Here is a 17,086-nt window from a genome sequence, read left to right on the forward strand (position 1 = left end):
TATTAAAGCGACATATTACAGGTATAATAACTGAGCAATTACGGCCGTTTTCCGCTGACATGCTATCGACGTCAGATACTTAGCTGCTCCTGTCGTGTTTGTTTTATGTACAAGTTATTACACTTTGCATACACACTCGTATGCACGACTATTCAATTGATTTTTTTGGGGTGCTTTTAAGGTGAAAGTTAAGATATATTTGAGTATTAAAGAATGATTTCAATTTTTAAATCTCCCAAAAACAATTATATCAATCACCTAAATTACTTTAGACGTATCGTCGTGTATCAAAATGTCTTTTATTAATAAAAATATTTTCGTAAAAGAATAATCCTGTTTGGTGAACATTGTAGTATTTATTCTTGTAACGATACATGAACAACAACTGGTCTGTCATATTTGTTTAATGCACTTAAATGTTATAACAAAACTTGTAATAATTCCAACGGGGTAATCCTTTTGTTGTTCATTCAGTTGCGAAAGAGAACTTTGCTTTGAGTAGTGTTTAATAATCCAACGCGTACGTTTTTTATTTATATATTTTTTTAACACGTTTACTCTCTTGGACGTGCACGATCCACGTGCTAACGCCCGCATTGTTATACATCGGTTTGGTTATTTTTTGGTAGTGGTTCGAGTAGTATACTATCCGCGTTTCATCGGATAGTTATTTCCTCGGAGGATGATAAAGACAAGGAGGTGCGCAGTGAACGTACAAGTTGGTTTATGACGTGCGGGCACAGGTAAGCGCGATACTGGGGTGTGGCAGTTAACAGTGTTGGAGAGAATTGGTATGTGTCATGAATGTGTACTATTTATAATCCGAAAGATTTATGTGCTTTCACGGACGTCGGATAGTGTTATTAGATCGAGTTTGTTGCAGGAATCGAACCAATGTTTACAGATCAAACGGAAAATGCATTTATTAATCTTCCAGTTTGATTTCTGTACGACGTTGTTGTGTTCTAAGCATATGGCGTAGAATTACCGACGGGTAAATTACAATATGTAAATACGGTGTAACTAATGAACATTAACTGTCCGCAAAGATAAATAATTAATACGACGAGTGGCATAGCTCGCTGTTATTATTTTTTTACAATACAAAGTGCTATTTGGGCGGAAGATTTCTTTGGTCTATCATTAACCAAACGGTGTTTGAATTTAGCGCTCGTTACCTGTGCTTAACAGTTTAGTATTGGTTGGGGGGGAAAAAAAAACAAAAAAAATAGACTAGGGTTTGCATTATTTATTTGCTTCGTCGTCCCACCCGCCGCTAGCGTTTTCTCTACATTAAATATTCCGTTTGCGACACAACGCCTGATGGTCTCTCAAAGACACGTACGGAGTAGTACACCACATAGTGTCGTCGTAGCAGCCGCGGTGTGACAGTCGCCTGTGCACGTCACACACACATGGCAAGTGGCATGCTAAACAGGGTACTTCACCACAACGCCCCGACTGTACGAGTAAAAAAAAAAATAAAGAGAAAGAAACACCGAGACCGTAGGCGTCTCGAAATTGGACGCGGTGCGTGCACCTTAAATCTATGGATATCATAATATATTTACGCACGAAAATATCGTTTTGATTTTCCCTCCCCCTCCGCCGTCGTCTTCATCTTCTATCACTTTATGAATAATATAAATATTATACGCTTAAAACCGGTACCGAATTCGGACGGTATTGTGTTTGCGTTTTTTTTTACTATTATGTACCGTGAAATATTCTCACGCATTTCAGTGTGTAGTACAAAAAATGTCGGTATTTGTCAATATAAATAAACAACGTGGATTTGTTCTCTGATTGCACTAATAATACGTGGTCGTAGGTCTAGTTTAGTTAAGCCGGCGCGTCCGGTTAAAAATAATTACATACCAATTTCATTAATTTGACTACCACGGACGGGGTGATAATTACATCTTGTGGGGAAAAAATACAAAACGCCGGTGGCGGTTACGACACATTGTTAACACCCCGACGTGTCCCTATGTCAAGTGTCAAAACGTTTAAGATATCATATGTGTGTAATTCCCCGCGTTGGTGTACAATTCAACGTTTACTATACCAAAATAAACGGATTATAGAGTGTTGTTTTGTCAAATGCCCATCGGATTTGTTTTTTATGTTCTCTATTTATTGGTCAGTGTGTATACAACTACGATACCAGCAATTAATTTTATACAATCGTTGACAAACGACACATTTCATGAGTTTTGAATATTCATAGACCTCGTAAACACGACTTTCTATGTGAACGACTATTGTTGGTGTTTTAAGTTATTACGCTCGTTTTATACCTTCGATCCACATGCCGAGTCTAGCTATAAAAAACAGCATCCTTTTCCGTTGTGCCGTGAACATGTGGTCGGTGCACCAGACTTAATATTAATGTAAAATTAGATTTGAAAACATTCCAAGTCCGACAAACTAGCCAGATACACGGTTTTTGAAAATATTAATAATATAGCATAAAAAAATGAACTATAGAGGCTAGACTATTTTTATATCATTTCCTTTTTATTTTTTAAAGCGAATTCTTTTAAGGAGACGCCAACTTGTACAAAAAAATGAGTCAAATTCACTTGTATTTATTTAATATAAAACAAAATAAAATTAACCAATTTATTTTTGATTTTTTTTTTTTATGTATACGGTTACATATCAAAATTAATAGAGGTGTTACCTTAGTTACTTATGTATTTACAAAATAAAATATACCTACCTATATTATGTATAATAATACACCCTTTTTTTTTTTTTTTGTCTAAATAATTTAACGTTTAATCTCTCATAGCAATATTAACTTCAAAAAAAAAAACTTTGTTTTTAATAAAGTGTTTCATGCTCTTATCAAAAAAATTGTATTGTTGGCTTTATTCATAGGTTGTATAAAACAACAGTAAACAAGTTAATAAACAATTTTAGTTTACTTGAATGGTCAATTTTCTTATTAAGCACTGTTTTGTCATTCCTTATCGGTGTCTGAATTTGTATAATCTGTCGAGTCATCCTTAAGGGCTAAAACATCTGATACACTTACGGGGTTTAATACTTTTGAGGGTTTCACCATGCGAAAAGCTCTTTCGAAGTCTTCCTTTTGCCAAGAAGCAACGGCGCCATTTAGTGGATCCATGTATAGAAGCATTTCATAACGGTTTAAATAGTCGACTGTTATGAGGATAAAAAGAAAACATGTTGGAATTAAGTTAAGGAGAATGTTTGTTAAAGTATGTAAAAAAAAAAAAAGGATTAAATTTCAACGTGATAATTTTAACTTAAAAAAAATTATACCGTTATGCACACTGGCCATTCCAGACGTATCTATGCAGGATAGTGGGCGTGGTAACGATTTTCTTTTTTTTGCCACGGGCTTGAGCGCTTTGGGTTTTTTACGATAATTGCGCTTAGGTTTTTCGCCAGCGACGCATCTTTTTGACTTGAAGCAATCGTACATGCATTTGTCCCAAAACGATCGTAGGGTTTCTCGTTCACCCATGTACGTACACTTTTCACCAGTACTTATTCCGGATGTATCTTCTGAAGATGACATGTCACTGTTATCAATTTTTGATAGCGCGTCAAATACAAGAGGAAGCGATTTCCTCTCTTTACGAGTAACTGCTGTTTCTTTTTCTTCTATTGAATTTTCACTTTCGTCGGTTTCAATCTCAGGTTTTGTTTGCTGCATTATCTGTTTTGTTGTATTTATTTTGATATTTTTGGACGTTGTCTTATGAAGTTCTAGTTCATTTTCTAGAGAAAACGAGTCGTTATCAAATTCTAGGCTACTTTCTTGCTGCTTTTTTATTTCTGCTTTGATATCGATAGGCATTGCGTGTGAAAGTCCTTGCTTTGTATTTTGGAGCCCTAAAAACAATTATGTATGTGTATTCGTGTTATTCTTTCATCAAGTTTGTCGTGTTAAAGTTAAATATCGATTTAAATCTTTATCATTCTAGAACATTTTGATTTCTAAACATAGGACTTAAAGATTTATATTTTTATACCTTCTTGAAAGAACTCCCAAGTCAATTGACCATTACTCTTGTTCATTTTACACTTGAGACGTATAATAAAGTCGTTTTTGAAAATCCGTCCAAACGATATTTTGTAAACAATTTAAACTGTCTAAAAATGACTTTTTTTATTGATAATAAAAAAGTAATAATGCGTTTTATTATAATATACTGATATCAAATATAAATAATTACAAAAAAATGCTTACTTTGGTTTTATAGTTTAATTTTGAGTAGAACAATGTAAATCTATTATTTTCTACTATGATGAGATTGAAGTTTTCATAGATTAAAATCAAACATTTGACGGTTAAATTCCACGGAGTATATTCATTGGTCAACCGGCCGTTAGGCGTTGATTTTTTCTTTTTCATGATATCACAGAAACGCTTTTTTTTTTTAAACAATATCAGTTTGTTTTAATTTACGTTACTTCTACAATTAAAAAAAAAAATTTAATGATTAATTATATTTGATAAATCAAAAGTAATTATGTATTTGTAAATTTCTTTTCAAATTAGTTGGCAAATATTTTACTGTATTTTTGGAAATTAACCAACAATACGGATTGACACAACACTTGAGTTTGAATTGAACAAAAAATAATGTCCTTTATTTTTACTTTATCTAAAAGTTTACTGTACTTTAAGTTAATAACGATGTATTTGTTTTTGTTTCAGATGAGTTCCTATCTTGAATCTCAAAGAGATCCTTTAACCGTAAGTTAATGTTTCTATTTATAATATTGCGCTTGTTTTAAAATTAATATTCCCTTGTACAAACAATTTTAATCTCTATATTTGTTTTACCCTTCATTCCTCTGCTTTGTTGTTCGTCACATCGTTAAGCAAAGAGGGTACGATCGGTTGGCGGGGCCTATAGAGGAGCAGCCGCCGTCGTCCATCTTGAAATCGATGGCGAAAACGAGTTGAGGGGAAGGTGAAAAAGGCTTTTCATTTTAGCGCACGCGCCTGTACTCTTTGAAATTCCCAAAACCTAATCAACATGTACTCAGAAGAACCCTTTTTCCATGCTACAACGTTGTTGGTGACACTTTCTGATCAATATTACTACTACTAACCGTGTAACGTCACAATTATGTATTAGGTGATTTACATGCATCAACAAAAAATATATTTATGAAAACATTTTTAATACACATATTATTAGAATAAATTCTTAAAAGACGCGTTCTTCTTGAACAGCTATAACATTTTTGGTATCGTATTTAAATATTTTCATATTCATACACATTTATTTTACTTTGGAATACCCAAAAGAACACAAAATAATCCTATAAATGTATACATATTTATAGGTTATAGTAAAGTTCTATAACCGTTCTAAAGGGGAGGTGGTCACAAACAAAAAGGGCGTTATTTTAAGGTAATTTCTTGGTGCAAAACAAAGGATGGACGACGGGAGGTTGTATGGAATGGTGTTGACGCAATTTCGTTGTGAGATCAAAGGCTCTCGCTTACTTTTAGCTACAAAAAGAGGCCCGGTCTTTCTAAGGGTGCAAATCAAATTTTCACTTCAATTCCCTCGTGAACTACTTTCACATAAAAATTCCAGTATTAGACATCTTTTTTCAAATAAAAAAATAGTAGTTTTTAAAACACGTGTAAGTATATGTCGCCATGAAACTATTATACTATTAGACGTTTTTTATTTTTGTCGATTACACAAAAAGTGAGAACGTTTGGATTTGATTTACCTTAACTTATTGATTGTATATTTTTTTAAATGTTTTGCCATAAAAAATACATTTTGACATAGGTAGGCTTTCTACTGAAGTCGTAAAAACATTTTGTTGAAAAACATATATACTTTGCACTTGTTAATACTAAAATAATATGGTAATGAATTTTACGAACAATAAAATTAATATTTTTACCATGTTCATATATTTAATTGAATAGTCTCTATCAAATAATTTTAGTTTTTAATATTCTATCAAAGGTTAATTATATTTGTAAAATTACTTTTTACTTTACATTACATTGTCAACAATGTTTTTTAATTAACTCAAACCTGCACATGAGAGGACGATAATACCCGGTTACTAATATCGTATACCTAAAATTTCAAAGGGTCTTTTGTTCGAGTGCTATGAGCTGAAAGGGGGTGACAGAACGGACAAATTGCCGTTGTCAACCCTTTTTGCGATGTTCTCTTTATAGTCGTACCTCCCTTGGACACCACGCGCTATTTAAACCAAACAATCGGCGGCTCCCCATCAGATTAAAATCTATTAGTACACGGAAACGACATCCTAGAGTAATCTAATGATATTTTTTTTTGGCTTTTTTAACGTGTATATATGATGAAGTACCAATGACAATAGGGGAGATAGTCGATGAGCAAATATTGGTACTGGATACCGTATAGTTTCAATTACTACCACCGGTCTCGAATTAGTTACGGGCGAGCTAAGGTGAATGAGAACAAGGAAAAAATAAATATGAAAAGTAAATATGAATTTACGATTAGGGTAGACATGGATTTATCTGTGCCAGAACATCTGAGAAAAAGTAAACTAAACCCATTTTAACTACTGCAATGTGCATTATTTGAAGAAAATTTAAACCACTTGCTTTATTTTTTCTTTAAGAAAAATAATTGTATTCAATTATACTTGCTACTTTTTTTTATCATTTTTTATATTTTTAGCGAAATGGGGCGGTAAGCTAGTTTGTAATCTGTGCAAACGATTTTTTGTGTAAAAAAAAAAGTATTATCTATTGCACGTTTATTGTCCATTGTGTTCTACAGAACAGTAATAAGCGCGCCTCAAACATCTCAGATAATAAAAATAATAATATAATGTTAGCTGTTGGTACCCGTTTATGGGTTCACACGCTGAACAGTAGTCTGATTGTGTTCGTTATTGCACGATGATGTCATGTAGTTGTTTCGAGCATTTTGTGGACGTTATGCGATAGAAGAATTATAGAATCGGTGAATTTTTACATTATACGGTCTCCTTGTGCTTTTATTGCTATTTTTTGCCAAGTTTTATGGAAACAACTTGAAACGAGTACTTGGGTTTTTTAATTACTCGGTTTAGTGAATTCTGGCCGTGGTGTAAAATACTTACAGTCGCTTTTGTTCGTAAATCGTTCCCACAGCTCCAAGTCCCTAGGCCGTGGTCAAATTACAAAACGATTGGTGCAATCATAATAAATCCATTAACAAACCCTTTTCCAATACCCCCACGCGACCGATCATAATCCATATTTCACGGCCTACTGAGCTTGTAAACCACTTATAGCGGTCATTCCCTCTTCTGTGTTTGCACTCTGATCATTGTACAACCAGCACTTGACTTTTTCTTTTCTTTTATTCCTCCATATCTTTTTACCAATTTTTACCCTGTTTTCAATTTTAGAAGCATTTGAAAGCCTATACATTTTTTTTACTTTCATACTCTTCTAAAGGAAGGATACCGAGCTGATAATGTGGCTCAAGCTCACAGAAACTGGGCCGTAGAAACGAGTAACCGGATTAAGGAAAACTTCAAAGGGATGAAAATTGCACTCGTCAGTGTCCCAATCCTAACTATGAACGTCATTACCATACAAATGCCCAGGGGAGGGATAGTCATCATATTCGGTCCACTTGTCTTGTAACCAATCAACCCTATCCCATTACATCCCTCTGATGACAGTGCCGATGAACAAGATGAACTAGTCTTTCATCTGTAAAGTATTTTTTAATAAAATATTTTATTGTCTAATTTTGAATTTAACTATAAGCCATGTGAAATTATCGTTTAGTTATAAATATGGAATTATAATTAGTGATCTTATTTCTTGTTTAATATTCAAAAATATCTAGGACAACAATTTTATAAGTAACTTTCATCATTTTTTTACATTTATTTTTGATGTTCTGTAACTCGATTATTCCAGTTTGAATTATCTTCTTAAGTTTAAAAAACACTTGATAACTCAGAAGTTTGGTAAACTTCAACTTACCATCAATAAGTTTTTTCAAATATATATTTGGCATAATATTTTCGAATATATTTACTTCCTAACACTGTTGTATTTCTCTTATTTTTTCATTCCTATTGTATACTAAGTTTTCCTTTTGTGATCGTCTATGTAAAGAAATCGTCTGGGATTTGTGTATTATTATCCTGCCGTCCGCTCTTTGCGCATTAACAAAATGAGAAAAACGATTGTGGGGATATAAAAACAGAAAAAGCTTATATTAAATCCTATTTTCCGTATTTTCGACAATCTGTTTCTATAACGAATGAAGATAATGAAAACAAATTCAACTGTGAAAAACATCAAATCATAAATGTTTTAATACTTCTCAATACTAATTTCTTATTATTTCTCAATGTAATTTTAACTAAAATATGATTGTTTACTGAGATTAATTTATTTTGAAACACATTTTCCATTTAAATCAGTTTTTAATTTATTTTTAGTTGTGAGTTTTATAGTTTGCTTTTGTTTATCAAGAAGTTGAAAAGTTCTCTATAATTTTGTATTTTCAGATAGATCTACGATTTTCTGAACCATTAATAATGAGATCTTTTCACTCTTATGTATAAAGAGTCTTTCCCTAACCGGACATTTTAATTTCCGTTTCTATTTATGTAAAAAAAATAAAAGAATGTTGTGGCAAAAAAGGCACGCGGCTTTTCTCTTACAATCAATCACTCTTGTTGTTTATTCATTATTGTATAAATAAAAAAAAAATTGAATAATGATCTAGCTTATATTTTTATTCTGGTGCGCGCTAGCAGCAGTCGAGTGTATCCGCGACGACGTCCAATTATAAATATTTGAAAACGTTATCGTACAGCAAGTCAAGTATTCGCTGAAAGGTATGTTAACGAACTTACTAATTCAAGTACTCTGGCAATAGGACAAAAATAATATGAAACTCTCCATAACTGCGTCAATGACGTTATTGTCGTATATTTTCTGTTATTATAATATTTAACGTTGAATTGGTACTTACCTAAATAAAAAAAACATTTTTTGTTAGAAAATTAATTATGAATATAATTTACTATGCATAAACATTTATTTCTGTAGAGTATGTATGTTTTACAGTATTCATTTAATTTAAAACTGTATAGTATTTTGTCACAGAATAATAATATTCTTACGTATTATAATATAAAAATGTTTAGTTACTGCTGATATATTTTATTCTTTCATATTTTAATTGTTATTTCGGTAAATTTGCCTAAAAATAAAAATTTTAAGTGAAAAACTCGGGCGTGTTAAAGAATCAGAAGCGAGATTCCATAAAAAATTTTCTAGTTGAAACGTTAAATAAATATTTATTGACTAATTACTATCTATAAGTCAAATTTAACAAGAATGGACTGTTAGTAATAATAATGGATTTTAACTATATAGAATGTATGTATATAAGTGTCGTTAAAAAGGTATAAAGTTTTGACCGTATACTATTCAAAACCCTCCATAATACAGTTTCCTTCAATTTCATTAATTTTAGGTTATGAGTACATTTTGATTGACATTATTTTTGATCACCAGATTTGTTCATTACAGTCTGGATTTATTCCTAGTTTTGACAAAGCACTTAGCCGTCCCATTACTTTCGCAAATGATAAGGATCGCTGTACGCATATGGACCTATATTATACTGCGTCCTTTTATTATACAACCCTCTCGATTATGGAGCTTTTCGTCGAGATATTCATCGGTTCGTATTGTTCCGGAAACCTTTCACTGATCTGCAATCAGATCTTGATTGAAAAAACGAGTGGGAGTGGTGGTTGAACGGCTTTAAAAAATATGCATGTTATTGAGATATTGTTTTGTGTACATATTGATTCATATGTGCCCTTTTATTATTTTTGGGGTTTATTATTATTTTTTTATTTTATTTTTTTTATGAAAATAATAGTACAAAAGACTCATAAATACGTTGTCACACCGATTTTGCCATGTTCCCCATTAATATGTCTATTATTTAAGGATTAGTTAGCTAGATAATGGTAATGTTATTCTACGCATAAAGAGGACTCTGGTGTAAATCCTCACAGCGGGGCCTCTTTGGCCGCGGGGTTTCCTAATGTTATTCTAATGAGGCTCTGTATAAAGTATAGTTAAATTGGTGTTAAAATATGGTGAATTTGTGGTTAAATATGAATATGTATGTAAAAATACGAGTCTTGTCGATGTTTCAATTACATCACCTACGCATTTTTTAATCAAACGAAATATTCTGGGAAAATTTGAACAAAGGTAATTGTGACATACGCGTGCTATATAAATTTATACTGTGCTGTAACTGACAGGAAGTATATTATGTCAAAAGTTCAATATCGATACACAGTACATAGATTTAACAGATTTTATGAGACGCCAACATTAAGTATAGAATGAACCCTTACTATTTTGTGTATTCATTCATGTCGAGGTGCGCGTGCCATCCAAGATATTAGAACTGTAAACCATTAATAGGGGACGATGACAAGATAAAATGAGGGACTTTACAATTGAGATGCGATAAAAATGTATATAAAAAAAAAGGTCCCCTCTATAAATCCCTTGGTACTATGCACAATGACAACATTGTACAAATTAATATATAATGTTGTATTTGGGAGTAGAGCATATGAGGACATGATGATGAGAACACAGCAGACCTAATAATAAACGGTCGTGCAAACAAAATAGAGCAATATAGTACGACAGACTAAAAAAAATATACAAATATTGACATAATGTTAAGAACTTAGTTGTTTGTAGTTTATACATGATTGAATTAAATATGTTTTTTCGAATCTCTGAAAATCTTTTAACTATTTCTAGATATGTTCTTATAATTATTCACTATTCAGTATAAATATATTAGCACCTTAAATAATTTAATTTATATAAAAAAGGGAGAATTACTCAATTAACTTGTTACTGAAATTGTTCAACTCGCTGTGAAAATAATCAAACTTCCGGAACGCTAAATAAGGATTCTTGAACTTAATTATAGACCCCAATTGATTTTCCGAAACTTTGATTTATCGAATTAGAGAAATCCGCAAGTAGTCTACTTTCTTCCATCAGAGGGTTAAACAAATTGAATTTTATTTTAAACTCTTTCGTCGATTGTATCATTTTTTTGCTATATGCTTTAAATTAACTGCTAACATCGATAATGTATCGAAGAACTTTTTTATAACACTCTTAAGAGTTGACTTTTTTACCTAAAATGATTACATAATTTACTTACATTTTTAAGTTAAAAGATAAAAAATGAAAGCTTTTTGAAATTTTAAAAACTATAAACGTTGTATTAAATTCAAATTAAATATGCCTTTGAGTCAAAAAGTTCTTTGTAACAAGGTTGGTAAAGTGCATTTAACCGTTTGGGCGGAGGCACTGCTACATCAAAGAGAGAAACATCAAAGGTCATATTCCCAGTATTATGTATATAATGTGGTACCGACTTTGGAGTTCTTTGTCAAAGTAGCTTTGTTCTTTGACCTTTTTCAAAGCTATCTCTGTTGTTGAGCTTTGAAGCCCGTCTATCTCCTTTTAGTTATATATTTGGAGTGAAACGACCCGCCAGTTTCAGTCGCATCACAGTCGTCGCTCGTGCGATATGTCCGCTGTTATAAAATAACCCAAGAAAAATGAAACCCAAGAAGCATATGTCAGTTAAAAATGCTAAAAAACTGAGAATCACCTGCGAAGCTGATGTTACTAAGAAAATCGATTTGTGGTACTCAAAATGGACCAAAAATCTAGGACGACCACTAACACCTCTCAACCTAAAAAAAAAGAGCATTATAATGTTGAAAATGCGCAAAGTGTCTCCGAGTATCATATCATTAATCACTCTTGATTGGATCAAGAAGTTTATGAAGAATCGAGGTTGTCTAGATGGTTATAACGATGACGAAATCTATGCTGGTCTATTTATACCATTTGATATCAATGGATTACCAGACAAAACGAAATATGTAACCAACAATCAGGATCGTAATGTATGGCTTCTTATGGCAGGGAACAAAAGTGGGAGACACAGGACCAGAGTCTTGGTGATAGGTAAGCGTTGGAGACCTCCATGCATAGAATCTGTTAACATGTTGGGACAACCTGTTATTTATGCTGGAGGAGGCGGTGGACATCCCACACAGGATTTGTTCAAATGGTGGTTTGAGACAGAATTTTGTCCTGCTGCATTATCAATTAATTCAAAAGCTGTGTTAGTCATGGAGAAAGCTTCATATGTTCCAGAGAAACATGATTACCAGGGAGTTTCTTTGCAACAATGTGATAAGAATACAATATCAGAATCATCTATGTTTATTGAATTCAAAATTACTTACACAACTCTACTTCTAACACAAATTTTATTAGAGCAACAGTGTAAAAATCCTATACAAAGTTTTTTTAAAAAATACACTTTAAAAGATGCGTTTATTTTAATACATAGAGCTTGGCTACAAGTAACGACTGAATCTTTTGCAAAATGCTGGAAAAATACTACGTGGTCGTTTCCATTAAAATACTCGATATCGGAACTTCGATGGTTAATCCATGATCTTGGAATGCAAGTGTCAAACGATGAAATGTTGATTTGGATGCTATCCCATCCTTCTGAAGTAGTTGAAGCGGAAATTGAGTCGGCAAAATTTGAAGATGTCGAAATACCTCCGCATGCACCTCAAGTTGTAGATCATCTAAAAAAAGCACTTTTGTGGGTTGAAACACAACCTCTCGAACCGACTTTCGTTATAACGATAAGAGACTTGATAAGTTATGCTAAACAGGCACGTATTCTATTTGGGTTATCAGTTTACAAAATAATAAAAATAATTTATTTTTAGTGTGCTATGTTATTTTTCTTATCTTTTGTGTAAGACGAAAAAATTGTTTTCTATTTTTAATATTTTTTCACTAATCTTTAATTGACAAATGATCTAAAATTTATTAATAATTATGTTTTTGTTTGTTACAGGCTAGTAAAATCGGTTTAGGACCAGCCCATCCGTTTTTTTGCCATAACGGCGAGCAACTGGGTACCCAACCACCACCCGCCCACATGGGCATTCCTCCTTACCAGCTTGACAAAGCGCCCGGTGAGTACATTTTTTTATATCGATTTTTCTTCACCCTTTAAAGTTAAAGAACCCCTAAATATATGAGTGCACGTAGACATTGACGAAGCCAATCCCTTCAAAAAGCCTGCGGTGAAAACAATACCGTTGTACCATGATAATTATGGTGACACAAAAGGGATATGAAAAAAGTCCTCGACTCTTTAACAATTATTTTGCTATCCCCTCAGGTTATATGCTTATAACGAACCTACTAGTCTAATTTCTCAACGACCTCTGTTTTATGATTTAAATGTTTTTACATGACTATAAATTTAAAATTATGTTAGTGTGTTTTATAAAAAATGAACATCTAAAGTTTTACACAATATATATAAGCGAGCACTATAAGTTCGACTTGGTTTCTTTTTAACCTTATTGACTTGCTAGATTTGTAGCTCTATAAATAAGATTTTTTAAACAATTAATTATTCTTATTTTTGATAATATAATATATACACATGTATGTATTATAACTATAGAAATAAGCATATCAAAAAATGTAAGATGGTTTAGATTAATAAAAAATTAGTATTTAAACCTGATTAGATTTTATTATGACTAATGTATGTATGTTTATAAGAGAAAATATTACTCTCATAAACCTATGCGTTGTTCATTTATTTAAATTTTCAAGATAAAATCTTGGATAAAAGTTTAATTAAAAATATTTTTTTTTCTAAATATTCTTTAAAAAAATATCAAAATCATTGTTAGTTTGTGTTTTGGTATAATTAGTTATAATTAGTGCAAATTGTATGTGGAATTATATCCACATAATTAACTACTAGTATAGTGAAAAACTTTTCCATTAATAATAACTTTAAGATAATATTAACTATTAAATAAATGTGTATTATATACTTATCATAAGTATTTATTTCTAGGACTTCCGAGGCCTTCAATGTACCCTTTTCCGACTAGCCAATACCCATATCCATTATTAAGTCCGGATATGTCCCAAGTTGCAGCATCATGGTAAGTTAATTACAAACATTGTTTCCATAGAAAAAATTTAACTTAATAAAATAATACAAATACTTTTTATTTAATTTGTAAAATATTAAAAATATATATGATAAAGTTTAATATTTAAATTAATAAAAAACCATTTAATTCATAAAATATTTTAGTTTAAAACTAAATTTTTTCTTAACAGAGATGCTGTTGGGTTTATAATATTGCTAGGTATACGATTATATTGACTAATCTCTACATGTACCAACTTTATAATTTGTTAATTCTTTTATGATTTAATTTTATAATATAGAAGAAAATTATTCTATTTTTAAAATATAGTGAATACTGTATAAACGTTGTTTAAGAAAAGGGGATTGTGGTCAGTTGACACTTTAAGTAAACCTCTAATCTAGTTTGTCTGTCGTTGACCCTTGTTTGTTCTTATTCCGGTCAATTTGTTAAAAGAAAATCGTGTTTCTCCCCCATTTTTCTCAACTACAAGTCTTTACTTTCCCACAAATCTTGTCTAAGCCGATTTTCTTTTCCTTTCCCGTTTTCGCATTATCTGATAACTCTCTTATTTCTTTATAAAGTACATTGATAGTTATTATTCTTTTTGCTTAACTTTTTTTTTAGTAATCTATTATTGTTTATTAGGCACACGCCAGTTAGTATGTACCATCAGATCTCATCGGCTGGAACTGGTTTCAGAGGGTCCTACCCGCCTTCATTGGGGTCGAGCTTAACTAAGTAAGTATACATTTTATTTTAAATAATCGAATTAATGCACTAAGAATTAGAAAACGCAATATAAAAGAAAATATGTAGAATATGAAAATATATAACTTTATAAAGTTTATGAGTAGGTATATTTAAATATAGTTGTATTAGCTTAAACTTTCTATCTTTAACATATTTATTTTTTATACATGCGTGAGTAGATTTCAAAATTAAAACGTTTTTCTCAAGCATTTTTTTATGAAAAATTCCTATTTTAAGAATAAGCTAAAAACAGAAAAAATTAATTTACTACAAATTACAATTATCATTTTTTCTCGGTGGTGATTGTAAAACTTTTTATCGTATTGAAAAAGAAATTTTATAGTTTTGAACCATTATTAAAAACATAAATAATTTAAGCATTCAATTTTTTTTCAGTGAATTGTATAGGTTTTCACCTACGGGCCTAATGAGTGGTTCAACTCCTCATCATCATTTATCTCACCATACCCATCACTCTCACCCGGCAATTGTAACGCCGGGAGTGAGACAAGACCTGCATGCAGATTCGAACCACAGGTACAACGCAATGTGTGTATAGTATTTTTATTTAATTTTTTTTTTTTCTAATGGAAGTATAAAGTGGAGTTCACATTTAAGCTTTATACCGGGGTGCAGGCAGATATTATTGGTTGAGTAAATCCTTTAATTGCAATCGTGCCGACTAAAGGGAACTTTGTTAGGGGAAATAATTTGCATTTGGATTACAGACTACGAATACGTGGGTGTACGTTTATTTAAATGTGTAGGGAGAACTTTTCCCTCGAGTCTTCCCATTGGTAGTTTTCCGGACTACAGTATCCATAGTAACGCATCTATCGAACGCGCCCCTCGTATTTCCGCCCAGGGATTCTCCTTTGGCGGTATACATTTATGCAGCCATTCTTTATTTATTTTAAAGTAGATACACTATTTTATAGTTGCATGGTTTTTTTAAAAACTCTAATGTTTTATAACTGATTGAAGTCCATTAAACGTATAATTGCATTCTTGTGTTTCTACTAAACTAATTAATCGGTTCGAGATTAACAATTTAATATTTAAATTGTCAATAAGTCATGATGGTACGTTTTCGCAAAAAATTGATAACTGAATCAAAATTGATGACAACATTTTTATCTTCAACTTATTTAATTTTTACGTTAATCAGCGATGATTTTTCTCTTTAATTAAAATACAATACTTCTATATTAATACCTGATAAATAATAAATTAAATAAGTAATAATATTAATTAAATATAGTTGATAACCAGCACAGTGAAGTTGAGATATTTTTCTTTATTAGTATTGATTGATATTGTTGACAGTGTTAAAATCACTGTATATAATTCTTATTTATATTATGAGTAACAAATTAAAAAAAAATTATTTTATTTACCAAAAATTAGATGGTTTTTTATTTAAGAGGTCAATTTCTCATAGAGGACAAGTCAGCGGATGGTTTTTCATTTTCTTTTATTATTATTTCACAATAATCCGTTCGATTATCAAAAAGTTATTCAATATAAAGTGAAAACTTAAAATAACAACATTGACTGTAATTTTTTGGGGACATTAACTTTTAAGCACCGCTTAAATTAAGCAACATTTTTCACAATTATAGCGTTTGTAGCTTCAACTATAGTTACGTCTTGTGTTCCTTCGACGTGTATCGTTGAACAAAATTCAGGTACAGTAGGAATTTTTTTTTGTTTCTTTTAGGTATTTATTTTACGAATTTCTCAATTTATCAAGTATATGTTTATCCCTTGAACCATACAAGGATGTCAATTTTTTTTTTTCAAATGACAACATGCATGATTAAATAGATTTTTTTATGAGAACTAATAAAGAAAATTACTGGTCAATTTATAATTTATTTCCGAATATTTCCAATATTCATTATAACTCTCTAGTAGCGCTAAACGTCTTTTTCGCTATTTTTAAAAACGTCTGAAGCCTATAATCCCGATCTGATCACTTTTTTAGCGTAAAAATTAATTTGAATACTATCACTTAATTTAACTTAACGTATTTATAGGACAAAAATTTGTAATTTAGTTACTTCATTGAATTTTTTTTACATAGTTTTATGTTTAACAATTGCATTAATTCATTTTGAATTTGCATTTTCATAACGACTCTGAATTTTGCAATTTATTCGTTTTCCGAGAACGTCGTTGACAGTTGATATTTGAAACTAATTCTTATATCAAACATTTATCTCCCGTTTTTCACTTTACT

The 17,086-nt window shown here is 31.2% G+C and overlaps 1 protein-coding gene across 8 annotated transcripts in view; it reads left to right on the plus strand.

Moving 5' to 3' along the window:
- Positions 1-17,086, plus strand: part of LOC126902986 (protein pangolin, isoforms A/H/I/S) — a 38,234-nt gene that overhangs the window by 14,250 nt on the left and 6,898 nt on the right. For 2 of the 8 annotated variants that reach the window (XR_007703394.1, XR_007703395.1), the window contains exons 1-5: positions 11,283-12,795; positions 12,984-13,104; positions 14,010-14,100; positions 14,740-14,832; positions 15,241-15,393. Coding sequence is in view for 4 of the 8 variants with exons in the window: in XM_050680837.1 (XP_050536794.1) it covers positions 11,653-12,795; positions 12,984-13,104; positions 14,010-14,100; positions 14,740-14,832; positions 15,241-15,393 (1,601 nt within the window). In the remaining 4 variants the exon portion in view is untranslated. Of the gene's footprint in view, positions 1-4,699; positions 4,739-11,282; positions 12,796-12,983; positions 13,105-14,009; positions 14,101-14,739; positions 14,833-15,240; positions 15,394-17,086 lie in introns of those variants that run through there. The other 6 variants (XM_050680838.1, XR_007703393.1, XR_007703392.1 and 3 more) reach the window with 6 other exon arrangements.

This window comes from Daktulosphaira vitifoliae, unplaced genomic scaffold (genome assembly GCF_025091365.1).
Source record: "Daktulosphaira vitifoliae isolate Bord-2020 unplaced genomic scaffold, ASM2509136v1 Scaffold_3, whole genome shotgun sequence".
In the NCBI taxonomy this organism is placed as follows: domain Eukaryota; kingdom Metazoa; phylum Arthropoda; class Insecta; order Hemiptera; family Phylloxeridae; genus Daktulosphaira; species Daktulosphaira vitifoliae.